This window comes from Charadrius vociferus, unplaced genomic scaffold (assembly GCF_000708025.1).
Source record: "Charadrius vociferus isolate BGI_N301 unplaced genomic scaffold, ASM70802v2 scaffold455, whole genome shotgun sequence".
In the NCBI taxonomy this organism is placed as follows: Eukaryota; Metazoa; Chordata; class Aves; order Charadriiformes; family Charadriidae; genus Charadrius; species Charadrius vociferus.
In genome coordinates, this window is record NW_009648550.1 from 4,435,286 (window position 1) to 4,451,781 (window position 16,496).

General features: G+C 38.4%; 1 protein-coding gene across 1 annotated transcript in view; it reads left to right on the forward strand.

The window, feature by feature from the left end:
• The window catches only part of LOC104287379 (protocadherin Fat 4-like), a 45,074-nt gene that overhangs the window by 14,121 nt on the left and 14,457 nt on the right, over nucleotides 1-16,496 (forward strand). The window contains exons 14-28 of the mRNA XM_009886077.1: nucleotides 743-876; nucleotides 1,874-2,818; nucleotides 3,856-3,981; nucleotides 4,118-4,375; nucleotides 4,694-4,792; nucleotides 4,899-5,071; nucleotides 7,236-7,384; nucleotides 8,307-8,614; nucleotides 9,268-9,537; nucleotides 10,761-10,898; nucleotides 11,520-11,736; nucleotides 12,703-12,861; nucleotides 13,345-13,496; nucleotides 14,617-14,785; nucleotides 15,702-15,910. Of these exons, the coding sequence (XP_009884379.1) occupies nucleotides 743-876; nucleotides 1,874-2,818; nucleotides 3,856-3,981; nucleotides 4,118-4,375; nucleotides 4,694-4,792; nucleotides 4,899-5,071; nucleotides 7,236-7,384; nucleotides 8,307-8,614; nucleotides 9,268-9,537; nucleotides 10,761-10,898; nucleotides 11,520-11,736; nucleotides 12,703-12,861; nucleotides 13,345-13,496; nucleotides 14,617-14,785; nucleotides 15,702-15,910 (3,506 nt within the window). The remainder of the gene's footprint in view (nucleotides 1-742; nucleotides 877-1,873; nucleotides 2,819-3,855; nucleotides 3,982-4,117; nucleotides 4,376-4,693; nucleotides 4,793-4,898; nucleotides 5,072-7,235; nucleotides 7,385-8,306; nucleotides 8,615-9,267; nucleotides 9,538-10,760; nucleotides 10,899-11,519; nucleotides 11,737-12,702; nucleotides 12,862-13,344; nucleotides 13,497-14,616; nucleotides 14,786-15,701; nucleotides 15,911-16,496) is intronic.

Here is a 16,496-nt window from a genome sequence, read left to right on the forward strand (position 1 = left end):
ATTGGAAGACTGTAAAATAATATACACCTCACACCTTCCTTTAATTATTGACTGGTGTTGCACAGCATAGAATATAGAGATTCAGGCACAAGGTAGGAATTTATAATTCAGTCAACAGGGACTAAAATGAAAGTCAAATGTGATGAGTAACTTGGTCTTTGTTTGCACGTCATGTTGGTATTGAAAAACTAAAATGGAGATGCCAAAGCCATTTTTAGGACAAGCAGCACAAATGTTTTCTTTGCTGTATTTGTTGAGCGTTTCTTTGTTTCAAAAGAGTAACAGAGAACTTGGTGAACATTTATGATCTAAATACAGACAGAGATAAATGTTACTTGGGAATGGAATCTCACTCCTGGTAGCATGAGCATACAAAGTGGTTTTCAGCCTCCCAATTTTCCCCTGATTTGGTCAATATGACCTCTGTGTCTTCAAATTATGGCCACATAGATAAAATGGGTATTGGGGGAAATATGGTTACAAAAGAGATTCATCAGTCCATCCTTTGTCTGTCTGTGCTAATACTGTGTTATGTATTCAGGTTTGTGTATTGTAAATCTAACACCCAATATGTGAAACTCTGATCTTGCTTAGGATCTCCCAGCAGTACTGTAATAGTAGCAGTAAGGATTTAAAAAAAAATATAAATAAATCAGTACCAGTGGAAAAGTATTTTTTTTTTTTTTTTTATGCAGAAGGTATTTTGTGCATCTGCTGGGAGCTTGTTTTCTTTTGCTTGCAGGTGGGACAGTTCCAAGAAGTTCATCAGTGCCAGTACAAATCTTAGCAGTTGGAGATTCCAGACCTCAGTTTATTCAGAAAACATATAATGTGTCTGTGGAAGAAGAGCTAGTCAGTCCTGTTGAAGTAGCAAAAGTAAGAATAACTTTATTCTGTCACTTGGACATGACAGCTATAAGAAAATCCTGTAATATGTATGCTCTAAATGTCTATATCCTCCTGAGTTATGGATAACTAGATGTTATGTTTTCTTTTCTGCGTATCAAGCTTCGCATACATTACATACTGATCACATCCCTCAGATGAAGCCTACCATCTGTGAAGCCTATTCCTTCCATTGCAAACCTTTAAATGGCATCTGCTGCCATTTAATATATATATATATAAAAAAAAAAACAAATCCCCTCCCCCCCCCCCCCCCCCCCACACAACACAAAAAAACCACACCACCAAAACCAAACAAAATGAACCCCAGAACTGCTTGATAAAGTAAACTTTCATACTTAGCCCTTTGTTGACTTTGGATATTCTCCAAAGCCTATAGTGGCCCAAAGACTTGGATAGGCAATATTCACTCATCTGTTGGTGATAAATCTAAAACCCTGTGACATGATATAGCTAAGAAATGGAGACTTCCTATCAGAGGGGCGTCATAAAGGCATTTTCAAAGAAGGCTCTAAACTTGCTCCTTATTTAGATCAAAAAATGCTCAGACAAGCAGGCCACCAGAATGCACTGTGCTAGTTCCTTCGTAGATGCAATTCTGAAGACAGATGGGAGGTCTGATACCAAAGCAGAGAGAAGATAATGCCTTTCAGTGTTTGATTTATTGGCTGCCAGAGTTAATTAATTTTTCACTTTTTGTATAAAGAAAGACAGAACCAAAGGTTAAAGTGCAGTCCGTTATTTTTATTAAGTATTGTACATCTTTACATTTCTGTATTAGTGATGTTCCTATAAAAAACAGTCTTCTCCAGCTCTATTTTTATGTATATTGTGGCTTGATTCTTACTTCTTTTAATGAATAAAATTATTAAAATAAGTTCATACATAGTTAAAACCGTTACTCTTTTTTAGACAGTGGTTTATTGGTTTGAATTCACTTATCGTTAATATGCTGTATCTTACACAGGTAGAGTATGAGTCTTTAAATCCCCATATACCAGTTACATTTCAAGTACTGACGGAATCTGCTACCTTTGACATTGATGTCAATGGAATCATCTCGACAAAAACCAAACTGGACTATGAATCCCAGAATAATTATATACTAAATATTTCCTTGTCAGATGGAAGTGCTACTGACTATGCTACAGTGTTTATCAAAGTTGCAGACATCAATGATAATAGTCCTGTGTTTGGTACAGCGAGCGCTACCATTACTATTCCGGAGAACACATCAGCTGGAACTAATATTACCCGTGTGTCAGCTACGGATATGGATGAGGGCTTTAATGGATTAGTGGTTTATACTCTGAAGGGTGGAGAAGGAAAAATGGATATTGACACCTCGGGATTAATTTTGCTGGAAAAGGTCCTGGACAGAGAAGAACAAGGCTTCTATAACTTAACAGTGATTGCCAGTGACCAAGGCCAGCCCGCGCTGTCTACGGCTCTCAACTTGACAGTCGTTATTGACGATGTGAATGACAATGCTCCAGTCTTCTCATCAAATAGCTATGAAGTGAGAGTCCCTGAAGATGAAGTGCTTGGAAAGGCACTACTGACAGTATCTGCTACTGATTGGGATGCTGGAGCCAATGCCCTTGTGAAGTACAGAATTGTTAGCCAGCAACCTGCAACCTCCTCACCGGTGTTTCTTGTCAATTTGACCACAGGCCAGCTCAGCCTGAGCCAGCAGCTGGATTATGAAACCATAAAGCAATTTGAAGTAGAAGTGGAGGCATCAGATGGAGGGCAGCCAAGTCTCAGCGCTAAAACACTTGTTGTTGTGCATGTGCTAGACGTCAACGATAACCCACCAGAATTTAATCAGGCAACTTATGATATATTTGTGTTTGAAAACCTACAGAAGGGTAGTCCTATTTACACATTTGGTGTTACTGACAAGGATGAGGTAGGTACCAAAGTCATCTCATCTTGATAAATCAAAATGACATGTTTTTCCCTACTAACCTGCAAAAAGGCATAGTAGTAAATGGCCAAAGGAGACTTCTTAAATGGCTGGCGATAAGTACATTTTGTGGCACTAAAAATTCATCTTGGTTTCTATGGAGCAATAAAACTTCCTTAACCAAGGAAGCTAAGACCTTGTACAAAATAGTTTACTGGCTATATTGGAGAAGCTAAGGAGAGCTTCTCTCCCTTCAGATACATAACTCAGGACAGAAAAAATTGTTTGTTTCTGTGCACGTGCATATGAGATAAATGCACGTATGTCACACCAGATAGAGAGCAGATTGTTTGTTTGTTTTTAAAGTTCTGTGTTATTGCTTATTACATCAAAACAATCAACTCTGGTTTAATATTGCTCGGTTATTTGCTTCTATCTGACAATATTTGTTAGTGCAATTCTGCAATGCAGTCAACCTGCTCTTAGGATCAGCTTAATTCACTAGAAAGGCAGTTGTAAAAGTGATACAGTTTCTTATTCTTTAATAGGAAATGACACAATTTCACTCTGCTTTATAAAAAGTTGTTTCTTTCTCCCCTTCTTTTATAATGAAATTTCATGTGTAGCCATGGCACTGAGGAGCTGTTCTGGAGGAAGAGATTTCTGATTTGCTATACTATTCTTGCTTGTGTCAGTTTTAAAGAAGCATAAATGCTTCTCCCAGTTCAGACACCACTGAACTGTGTTGCTGCTCCTCGCATTATGGGGATTGGTCTTAGAGAGCTTTAGGGAGGGAATGTGTAGGACGCAAACAGGGAAGCCCACAGGGGCTTCTACCTACCCCCGTTTCTGTTTTCCGAAGAAGTCCATTATTCTCATAGCTCAGGGTGCAATATTTCACTTATTAAACCTTGCAAAGCACTTGTACTTCTGTAATGAGAAGTCCTAAAGAAATGTCAGGTATTAATTTTAATAAGATTATTTTTAAAACTTAAATATTCATCATTTTAATCTTAAATGAACTATGTTTTTCTTTTTAGGCTGGCTTTTCTCAAGGACACTTTATTCATAATGGTACTTTGTTTACTGTGGATATCCCCGGAATTCTTTCATTAAGGAATGATGCAGAACTGGATAGGGAGACTACATCTGGATTCACTTTACAAGTAAATTTGAGGACAGACTCTGCAGCTTTGGCTGATTTCTACTTCATTCCCTCAAACCTTTCTTTGTATCTTCATCAGATGGTTAAAATGGCAATACCGTCAATTAAAATTCCATTTTTGTTTCTTACTTTGGCAGGTATGGGCAGTTGATGCTGAAACGAACGGGCTTAATTCAAGTGCCTTGTTCCATATCACTGTTCTGGATGTCAATGATAATAACCCTGAGTTTCAGATGCAGCCATATAGATTTGAGATTCTGGAAGGAGATTACATGTTGGGTGCTCCTGCTAGAGTTGGACGTGTGACTGCTACTGATCTGGATGAGGGAGAGAATGCGCAAATTACTTATTACTTGTCAGCTGAGGATGGCGATAATCCATACAGCATTCAACAGGTAAGGGTTTGGATTTGCTAAAACCAATGTTTAGGTACTGCTTTTCATGAAGTTACTCGACTTAGTAAGATACATCAGGTAGAAGGAGTTGGCAGTAACCATTCTAGTGCACATGAAATCAAAACCAGCACGTACTCTGTAGTTTGGAAGTATACGTCAACATCGAAAAACTAAGATATACTGGTCAGATGTTGCTTGGAATCTGAACTCTATTTGTCCAAAGGAGAACAGAGAATTTCCATCCCACATGTCTTTTGAGAACTCAGTGTACAAGAGTTATCAAAATGATCTGTGTGTGAACTGTATTACCTTCTCTAGGATGGAATGATTTTGGTTAATGGCTACGTAGACCGAGAAACTAAAGAGAAGTACGAGCTGCTGTTGGTGGCATCTGATCATGGAGTACCTCAAAGGCAGGTAATAGAGAGGAACTCGTTATTCTTTATTTGCAACTTCCTTTTATTCATAAATTTAAGTTTCTGTGCATTTTCTGAATCATGATTTTTCTCCTGTCGCACGCCAGAATTTCACGTATGTCAGCATTCAAGTATTAGATGTGAATGATAATCCTCCTCAGTTTACGAAAGCAAAATACTCGGCCAATGTACGTGTAGCCACAGCAAAAGAAGGACTGTCTGTGCTATCTGTGTCTGCTACTGACCTTGACATTGGGAACAATTCTGTTATTTCGTATAGGTAAGTGTCTGTGAGGTCATTAAGTATCTTTTGTTAAAGAATGTATTGGGTTTGTGTGGCAAGGTTTTATAAAGTAGCAGAGGAGCGACAGGGGTGGCTTCTGCGAGAAGCTGCTAGAAGCTTCTCCTATGTTGACAGAGCCAATGCCAGCCAGCTCCAAGAAGGACCTGCCACTGGCCAAGGCTGAGGCAATTGGCGGTGGTGATAGCGCTTCTGTAATAACATATTTAAGAAGTGGGGGGAAAAATTCTGCACAATTGCAGCCAGAGGGAGGAGTGAGAAGATGTGAGAGTAACACCTCTGCAGACACCAAGGTCAGCGAAGAAGGGGTGGGTGTGTGTGTGTGTGTAGGCATCCCAGGGACCAGAGCAGAGATTCCCCTGCAGCTGATGATGAAGACCGTGGTGAGGCAGGCTGTCCCCCTGCAGCCAATAGGGTCCCACGATTGAGCAGATATCTACCTGCAGCCGGTGGAGGACCCCACGCCAGAGCAGGTGGATGCGCGAAGGAGGCTGTGACCCTGTGGGAAGCCCACGCTGGAACAGTCTGTTCTAGAAGGACTGCATCTGTGGAAGGGACCCATGCTGGAGCAGGTTTGGTGGCAGGATTTGTGACCCCATGGGGGACCCACGCTGGAACAGTCTGTTCTAGAAGGACTGCATCTGTGGAAGGGACCCATGCTGGAGCAGTTCGTGAAGAACTGCAGCCCGTGGAAAGGACTCATGTTGGAGAAGTTTGTTGAGGACTGTCTCCCGTGGGAGGGACCCCAAGGTGGAGCAGGGGAAGAGTGTGAGGAGTCCTTCCCCTGAGGAGGAAGGAGCAGCAGAGACAATGTGTGATGAGCTGACCGCAAATCTCATTCTCATCCCCCTGCACTGCTGGGGGGAGGAGGTAGAGAAATGGGTAGTGAAGTTGAGCCCAGGAAGAAGGGAGGGGAAAAGGAAAAGTGTTTTTAAGATTTAGTTTTTATTTCTCATTATCCTATCCTGATTTAATTGGTAATAAATGAAATTTGTTTTCCCCAAGTCAAGTCTTTTTTGCCTGTGTCAGTAATTGATGAATGATCTCTTCTTGTCCTTATCTCGACCCACAAGTCTTTTGTTGTATTTTTCTCTTCCTGGTCCAGCTGGGGAGGGGGCGGCTCCCCAAAGAGCAGCTTTGGTGGTCACCTGCCATCCAGCCAGGGTCAGTGCACCACAAAGAAACAGAAGCGTATTGTTATTTCTCACAAAGTATTTTTGTTAGTCATAAGATAAGACCTGTTCATAGATATTTTACAAGTGGTATAATCAGTAATGATTTTTAAAATTAGGAAAAAGGACAGTCGTTACTCTGTGTTTTAGAACTTGTCAAATCATGATTACACCATAAGAAAGAGAACGCAGTCAAATGGTAAACTTAGCAACAAAAGCCAAAAGCCAAGTTTTGTTTGAATTTCTGAAATTTTGTATAATGTGTTGGAGTTTCTGAGTAGAAAGTAAATGAATCTCTGAGAACGACTGTTTTTTCACGTATCTTCTGTTTGTTGGGAGGAAGGGTTCAAGAAATATTAACCTTCCTAATGCACTATGCATAAAAAAAAAATCGAGAAAGATTTTTGGATGAGACCTATATCATGGAAAATGCCAGGATACCTTGACATGAAAAGTATAGATTGAGAAGGCCAGGTGAATGAGTCAGGAAACTGTGTGTGTTTAAAACTAATGTCTTGAAAGATACTATTTTTACCTATGAGATGGTATTCTACCTTTAAACACATAAGTGGATTGCACACAAGAAAAAGTAATCTGTGAGAGTTTGCAGAGCACTAGGAATTAGCAGGTCTGCAGTCTTCAAACAAATGTCACCTGGATTTCTTATGCCGCTGAATATGCAGCTGAGTGTGCAGTATCTGCCTTCCATTCATGGGAAGATCAAAGGCTTGGGATGTAATGGGAACTGAAGGCATGAGTGCTGTCTTTTTTCATGATGGAAGACATACTTGGAAATAAAAAGCCCGATATGTATTTAGGCTAATGGCACAGCAATTAAAACCTGTTGCTTAGCCATTCTTTATAAACAAACAAGTACTGTCTGTTGAGTGATTGTTACAGAAGTAACAATAAGCAGGTGGTACTTCTAATGCCATTAATACGAATGTTGTACTGATTTCTTTTCAATACAGCCTCGTGAACCATTCTGATGATTTCCGTATAAATAATCACACTGGAGAAATCACCCTCAGCAGTAACTTGGACCATATCACAGCTGACACAGTTGTTACGCTGATAGTTATTGCTGCTGATCATGGAGTTCCTCAGCTTACATCAAACGGTAAATGATATCTTTTTACCCCACCCCCCCCCCCCCAATGTAACCTTTGCAAACATTGAAATTAATCCCATCACTGTCAAGTCAAAATGAATTAGGGCTAGAATCCATGTTACGTTTCAGCAAGGATGAATATTTGCTTTTTACGCTTTGATTTCCTCCCGGCTGATCATATTAACAGAAAGCTTGATTTAATAATTCTGGTTAGAAATACAATTTTGTCGTTCTGCAGTGGTGCTTTTGGTACAAAAACCAGGACTTCGTAGTAGTAGCCACCCCAAAAAAATGTATTAAAGTAATACTGATAATGTGTGGTTCTCTTTCAGTTTTCCTGAATTTTCTCTTAGAATTAGAAACACCTAAATTAGAAACTAGCAAATAACCCTCAAACAAGTTTCTGCTCTTTCAAAAAGTATTCAGTTACGTGGTATTTTCTGTAACTTTTTCATTTATTTTTAGGGGTTAGCTTTGATTTATCATGAACAGGAGAAACAATTGATTTTCTTAAAATAGGATGAGTGGCCACGACAGAATTTGCACTCATATGGTTTTATGTATATCCCTTCTCTTTTTTTACAAAGCAATTTAGTGTAAGATTTTTTTTTTAAGGAGTGGAAAATACCTGCATATCCCATTAACTTCAAATTGGTGATCCTTGCTCTTCTGACATACTGAAGCAACACTGCTGTGATCAGTGAAGTGGGGTTATTCTGGAACAGTAGTTAGGTATAAAAGGCATTGTGTTTTATGTGTTGCATATTAATCCTTATTACTATTGGTTTTATTTTTTTTTCTTATCATTCCTCTTTCCTACATGCCAGTTTCTGTCATTTCTATTAGTTCCCCAAAAATTTAGGGAAATGGAGCACAGATCGTGATTATTCTAGCAGTAACTTCACTATTTTAATTTGTTTTCTCTCATTAGCCTCTGTTACTCTCTACTTGCTGGTAAACGACACTAGCTTCGGCCTAACTTTTGATAGCTCCAGCTATGAGTTCAGCATTCAAGAAGGTGAACCAGCTGGGACTGCTGTTGGCGCTGTGAAGGCTCTGACTGGAAGCATAGCTGTACAAGTAGTGTACTCTCTGAAATCTCATAGCGACAAGTTCTCTGTTAGTGACCAAGGAGACGTTGTGGCTCTTGCCAGCCTAGATCGAGAAGAACGCGACCTATACAGCATCATTGTAGAAGCTGTTGATTCCGTGGTGCCACCCAATACAGCTGTTGCTTTGGTACAGTATACTGCATTTACAAATATTTTTTTTAACAAGGAATATGAAATATATTAAATATATATTAAAAATAAGGCAATATTGAGATGTGTTATCTGTTATGCAAGCATGAGGATTTGGAGAGCCTTTTATTTAGTTTCCCTTTTTCCTTCCAAGGAGATATTACCATCTTGAAATGTTGTCAACTTCATAAATTGTATCACTGCCTGATAGTTCCTCTGTGAACAAGAAACTGTTCACAGAAGAACAGTCAAGAACAAGAAACATAGCCAGAGAAACTGATTAACACCGAAACTGATTTTGTGCATAGTTCTGTCAAATGCATGAAGTAGATGAGTCAAAAACCCCAGATTATTAATCCTGCTAATCTCTTCCAATTAGAGTATGTGTTATCTCACTTGTAGCAGTTGAGAATTAAAAAAAAAAATATGCTGAGATGCTGAAGTTGTGAAAATGCTCAAATGCTGAAAAATGTTGAAGTTATGTATCCCTTTGCTTTTTAGTTTGGGTGTTTTTTTGTATGTTTTTTTTTTTTTTTTTTCCCTCCAGGCTTCCATAGACTAAAATGAATCAAAATTCTCTTTTGGATACTGTTCTACAGCTCAAATATTTGTCTCTTTTTTCCTATTTTTTTTTCTTTTATTTAAATACAGGTGACTGTGAGAGTCAATGACATCAATGACAATGCTCCAGCTTTCTCAACATTGATTCAGACTAAACTATCAGCTCCTGAGAATGCAGCTAGTCTAGACTTCGGCGTATTTTCTGCTACTGATCTGGATATAGGAGTTAACGCACTTATAAGCTACTCTCTGCAAGATGATTTTGCTGGAGTGTTCCATATTAACAGTTCCACTGGCAAGCTGATGACAAAAAAATCCTTAGACAGAGAGATGATGGACAGTTATGAATTGAAAATAATAGTAAGTTGACAAATTTGATGCAAGTTCACAAAACTCTCAACATAAAAAAGAGAAAATACCGAATGATCACAAGAAAAACACTTAATCTTAGTGAATTCCATTGGAATTCATGAATGAATTTTGACTTTGTTTTGTACCCAGAGCTTTGTTTTCTGCTGTGTAAATTAGTACTAGTGCATAAATGACCTATGAACATCAGATCTTAAAGGTCATAGTTACATGATAGCTTACTGTGAAATCTGCAAAGCATTCCTGAGTCCATTTTAGACCTTGCAGCTACCATACTGTTGTATTGCTCTTACTGCTTTGTCAATCCATAGTTTGTCTCTTTCCCTTATATTTTTTTTTTCAAAATACATGTACTTAGACCTTTTTAAAATACCTTAAATATAGATTTCCAAGTTGAAAAAAAAAAGTTGACAGCATAAAGTTTCATACAACATTCACATGAGTCTCTATTTATTCTAGCTGATTTCATTGATTTTTTTTTTTTACTGCTATTAATCAGATAAATTACTCTGCATGCAAAGAAGTGTTCCAGCACTGGCCATTATGTTCAAATATATTTTAAGTAGATCTTTACTGCTAACAAATAATTGAACAGGTCAAGGAACTTGTGGAACGTATTCAGGACAGCAAGGGAACATACTAAAAATGAACAGCATCTTCTGAAAATTTTAGAATTAATACAAATGAATGCTTTTAAAGACTAATTGGGAATTGTCTATATGTACCTATAGATTTGAACTTTTCTATGGCGGATGTTAGTGCAATGTAAAACTGCACTGTGAATTTGCCACATACTAGCTGCTATCACAACTTGCTTTGTAGACACTTCAAGCCCTCAAAATGCAAGGGATTTCCTTATTCTTTTAAATGCCACATCACAGATATGCATCTTCATACCATGGTTTTATTACCATGGTTTAGTGCCACCTCTTTTGATGACATGACACATTTGACCTGGATCCGGGCTTGAGCGTTTATTAATTGTTCATGAATCAAGGCAGGAGCATGAGATACGGGGAGGATACCAGCTGCAGGAAGACACCCAATACCTAATGAAGCACAGGGCTAGAGCAATGTAATTGGGTGATAACTAGACCAGCAGAAAGTCTTCTGAGACAAAGTTTCCTTTCACAATTTTCAGAACAAAATTGAACTGGTAAAATATGTTTGTATCAGTGTAATGCTGCATTCAATGACAAGTCGTTTCTTTGCAGGCCACTGATTCTGGCAAACCGTCGCAATCTACAAGCTTAGTTCTAAGCATCACTGTAGAAGATGTGAATGACAACCCACCAGTGTTCCCCCAGAAATCATACTCCGTGACTGTAAAAGAGAACGAGCCTCCACACGTGGTATGTGACATTAAGAATAAATTGGCTGTTCTGCAGTTGTTTTCTTTATGTAAACTTGGAAGTGGTAGAAATCTATGATGACTGTGCATTACTAAACATATTTTTTTAGTTTGTGGAGTCTGTAAAATCACACGGCATGATCATTTTGTATGACAGTGGAGTGCCTATCCCACTGACTCTTTCTAAAACCCTCATTGTGCCGCTCTCCCTTTTCCTCCTGTCCCCAGCAGTGATGCCACACTGCATGGATTTAATTTTCAGAGGACCTACAGGCAGCATGTTTTAAAGCTGCTGTAGGTGTTGTGCATATATCCAGCATCCCCTTGTTCTTAAGGTTTGCTGTCTTCTCCCAGTATATCCATTTCTGGCTCCGTATCTGCCTTGCAGATGTGAGCTAATGGTTTATAGGAATCAGGGGAAGAGTTACCACCTAAGAATCTGTAACATCTGTTACAAGCCCTGCTATATGCTGTTTCAATATTCTAGTAATGCAATTAATGGCCATATGAGTAATTCAGTCAGTAAACACTATATAGTTAAATACCTGTCTTGTGTGTATGTTTTGCCACTGTCTTGGTTCTGCTCTAAACCTGTTGGGTTTGTTTGTTTTTTCTTATTCAGATTTTGAGTGCAGCAGCCACAGATAAAGATATAGGGTACAATGCCATTATTCATTACACCATAATTGGAGAGACTTCCTCATTTCATGTTGGAGAGCTTTCTGGAAATATTACAAATCTGCAACCTCTGGACTATGAAAGTCGTTCCCAGTATACATTTATTCTGAAAGCTTTCAATCCTGGAGAGCCATCTCTCCAGGACACAGCAAACATTACAGGTAGATCTAGTTTATCACAGAAAATTTACCTTTGTTTCCCTTAGGGAATATTTCATCATGTGTAATTATAAGGCATAAAGATAGCCTTCAGTAGTAATACAGGCTGCTGAAGTAAATGATCAGAAATGATTATGTGACCTTTTGACTATAGCCAGATGAAATTTTTCTAAAAAAATGTTTGGCTTGTCAAAAATGAAGATTTTTCACACAAAATGACATTACTTACATCAGTGTTATCCACAAATTTTTCTATGGTCTTTGTTGAGTACCTATTGACATTTTGATTTAAAAGGTTTCAAAAAACACAGTTCAGTTCTTTTTCTGCTTATTTACAGAAAGCCTGCTTCTAGGGTGTTTAAAAAAAAATGTTAATGATTTTTAGTCCTGCTAAAATAAAAGTACTATATTGCTGTTGTTTTTTTCCTGGGGAAAAAAAATATTGGTTTTTTCCTAACACAACATAAAAGATTTCTGTGAAGTTGGTATCCTAAGTTTTGGCCAGCCCTAGTTTTGATCAGTCTGATTGGAAGCATTGGTCCCATTACTTGTTGTTCTCTGTTAATTACGTTACTGTACACACCAGTTTCGCTAATTGTGGGCCATGACCCTATTGTGCCAGGTGATGTACAAATAAGCAATCCTGTCTCACAGTGCTTGCAATCCAAGCCAAAGACTAGAGATACCAGATGAATATGGACACAGAAAGGAGCCCAGCAGAACAATAAGATGATTTTATTCATGACAGATAGTAGAGAGAGCATGCTGGCCAGAAATGCAGCCGTTGTGGGAAACTATTGCTTGAGCAATAAATAATTTAATCCACAAAGGCAAGCATTTTGCAGTACAGAAAATAAGGTTGCCATCTGCTTTAAATTGAAAGAGCTCCAACTCAGTTCAGAGGAGCTGAAGAAATAGCTTGTAGCTGTTAAGAGAAACTCATGTTTACACTCGGACATTTTTTCTTAGTTACTGTGGAAGATGTTAATGAAGAAGGACCCATATTTGACAAGTCCTCATATTACCGGATCCTTCTAGACAATTCTACAGCTGACACACTGGTGGTAGATATTAATGCAAGAGATGAAAGCAAAGGTTATGATGAAGGCATTTTCTACAATATTTCAGGTATGTTAGAAAAAAAATCCTACAGGTGTTTATTACTGGGGTACTTGCACACTGCTAATCTAAGGTGCTTAACAGAAGAATGAGAGATAATGGTCATAAATTGAAGTGGGAGATTCTAACTGGATATAAGGTGGAAAAAAGTCCTCTGTGAGGATAACTAAGTACTGGAGCAGGTTGCCCACAGTGGCTATCGTTGGAGTTTTTCAGTACCCGATGCATCAAAGCCCTGTGCAACCTGCTCTGAATTCATTCATGACCCTGCTTTGAGCTAAGAGGTTGGACTAGAGGCCTCACAAGGGCCCTTCCGGCCCAAATGATGCTGTGAAGCAGATGCAGAATCAAGACAGTGCAGGTGTCTTGCTCCAAATCGCAGATACAGATTAGGATTTCAACCCGTGTCTCTTAAATCCTGGGCATATAATTCAGTTGCTTGTCTCTACTGGCTCGGTTGAACATCTCCAACACTTGTTTTTGTCTCTTCAGGTGGAAACTCAGATGGCCTCTTTCATCTTTCCAGTACCACAGGAATGCTCACGTTAACAAGAGATTTATCCAAACAGACTGTTCCCCTGTATTACTCCTTGATGGTCACTGCTACTGATTCGGGTGTGCCGCCTCGTTCAACTTCTGTAAAGGTAGTAAAATTTTTGCTGTAGTGTCTACTTGTGCAGTTTATTCCCCAGATTGTTTTATTCTAAACTGAGTGTAACTACACCAGGAAATGGGTATTAGTGAGGTGAAACTATGCAAGACAAGAATGAGAATGTCAGGCTCCCACTCGTGTTTCAGGAACAGGATACAAGATGGTAACAGTTACAAAGTTATGCTGCGAGAGCAATTGCCGGCACACCACCCATCTTTGTTTTGATTATTCCATTTTGGAAAAGACAGACAGAAGCTCTATACTGTGAAAGGAGGAAGATTAGAGGAGTGGAGACTTCTGTGCAAGGTCAAGGAGTGGGACAGTCAGAGGGGTGTAATAGAAGTATGTGATATAATAAACAGCAGACAGCAAATAAGGTGTTCCTGTTTATTTTCCTATAATAAAGAAAAAATAAATTCTAAATTGAAGACTGAGAAATGTAAATGTGACAAAATGATTTTTAACACAGTGCTTATAACTGGCTGGTGATCTTTTGCCACTAAATATCACAGCTTAGCAGAACTGAAAAAAAAAGGACTAGAAACGTGTATGGATAAAGATGTAGAAAATTATATTCAACAGAATCTTAAAATGTAGACTTACGAGCCATCATTCTTCACAGCACTGGACAGCAGTTGTCTGGTATCATTTAGAAATAAATTATATTTATTTTTGTGAAGCAGTAAGCATTATTTATTTATCGCCTGTCACCATTTTTCATATACAGCCAATTATAATAATTTCAAAATGCTGTACTGACAAGCTCCTGCTCTGGTCATACATTCTCCATTGGAAGAACTTGTTGCAAACACAGATCAGTACCTCTTGCTGAGAGCTGTTTAGTTAGACAAGTAATTTGAAATGTGCTCTATGCAACGAACTGGAATCCCTCTCTACGTTTAGGAAAGCATACAGGTGAACCTGAACTGATGATGATGATGCGAACATTTTTCACTAACCTTCTGCTGCCTTCAAGACACTAATGTGTCAAACTGCAGCAATCATAGGCTTTTTCTTACTGGCAAAGTTCTGGACTTCTGTTGCATACCTGAGTAGAAAAGTCTGCTAAACCTGAAAACATAATCCCCGTAGTCATCTCCTTGTCTCTGCAGGTGTCGATAACGATAGCTCCCATCAGCATTTCATTTCCAGTGTTCTCTGAAGCAGCCTATCAGCCTGCCCCTCTGAGTGAGAAGACGCTGCCAGATACATTTGTTGTACAGATCAGTGCGCTGTATAAGGTCCCTGTGATATACAGTATTGTATCTGGAGATCAAAAGGGTAAGCTCTTTATTTGAAATAACAAGAAAGAGGGTGTGTTAAACAACGAGCGCTGCAGAGCACTTTGCTTTTGGATTGTTTCTCCTCTCTCTCCTTTTGCTTTTGTCTCAGTTCTACAACCATTAATACTGGATGTATATCAACAAGATGGACAAATTTGATACGGATCAGGTGTGGGCACATGATTGAATTTCTGTCAGATTAGCTAAAGCCACATGATACAGAGCTGACTGCACCAGCTGTATGCTTTTTTATGTCTGCTGCAGGAAGATCAGGTGGTACCTGATCAGGCATAAAGTTACAGTGACTGGAGAAAGAATACCTCATTCAGCATAAAGACTGCTGGTAGAAAAACTAACTCAGTGATGTTTTCTTAACAAACGTAAATGTGTATCGTAAGTTTACATAGGATCAACTGGATCAGTGCATTGTCATGTGTCTTTTTTTAAAAAACTGATTTTAGTAAGCTGATTTTATTGTATCATCGAACACAGCCACTTTATATCTCATTTTGTAAAATGTTTTGTGGGAATTTAAGTTATTTGCAAATTCCTCATCTTCACTAAGAACAGGACTTTGTAGGAAATAAAATAGTTTCTGGCTGAAACAGGGAAAAATAGTCTCTGATTGTTTTAGAGGAAGGTGAAGATCTTCTGACTGAGAGTGGTGGAGTGAACTGCTCCCTTTTGGTTCCCATCTGACCTTCTGAATTACTTGTTTTTGTTAATTACAGCCCTGGATACATCTGGCATTCTTGTAAATCCATGTTGAATTTTATTTTGTTCTTTGAAGAATACTATAACATACAGTATTCATCTACATAATGTATAGTTTTCATTGAAGGTTTTATAACTGCAGTTTTAACTAATAAAATCATAAACAGAATAATTTCTGTTTTGTTTTTCTTTTAAAACAGGGTATTTCATTATCGATTCATCCGCTGGTGTCATAAGAACGAGAAAGAACTTGAAACTGGAAGATTTTCCAGTCATTTTTAGTGTGCGAGCAAGAGATTCATCTAATGCTAGCATATTTAATGACGTTTCTGTGAGTGTGGAAGTTATTGATGAAAATGATTTCTCTCCCATTTTCCCATCCTCTCTACTAGAAAAAAGATTGGAAGAGGTAAGAAAATATCATCCAAACTGAATGACAAAAATAAATCCTCAAAATAATAAAAAAAAAAATCATTTGGTGAGTATAGAAGTAAACCTGGAACTTGGCATGCCTTTGTTCTGTTCTGCCATGTGATGTTTTAAGGTTTATTTTAAGCTGAAAATCCCAGTACACAAAGAGAATGGTTTAGAAGTGTGGACATATTGAAGGAAAAGGGAATCTTTTACTAATAAGGGGCTCCACGAAGAAAAACCAGCCAGTCCATTTTGCATATTTATACACAGAGAATGTTCACGTGCATTCAAAATCTAGTGAATGTGCTGGTCACCTTGTAGAATCTCACTCAGCCTTTTGTAAGGGAACTTCATACAGAGAAGTAGCAGGCAAAAGTCTCTAATTTAGCAACATTTCTCCTCTTGTTCATGTACAATCTGTTGTGATTCTTCCTGACGCTAAGTAATCGGTAGCAGAAAGCAAGGCAGATTTCAGTCTGTGGCTGTTATGTTATGATAGCCTACAAAAGAAGCCACAGCATTTAATTATGCAAAAGCATCTAGCTCAACATTTCACTCTTCAATTTTCAAATAACACTTTT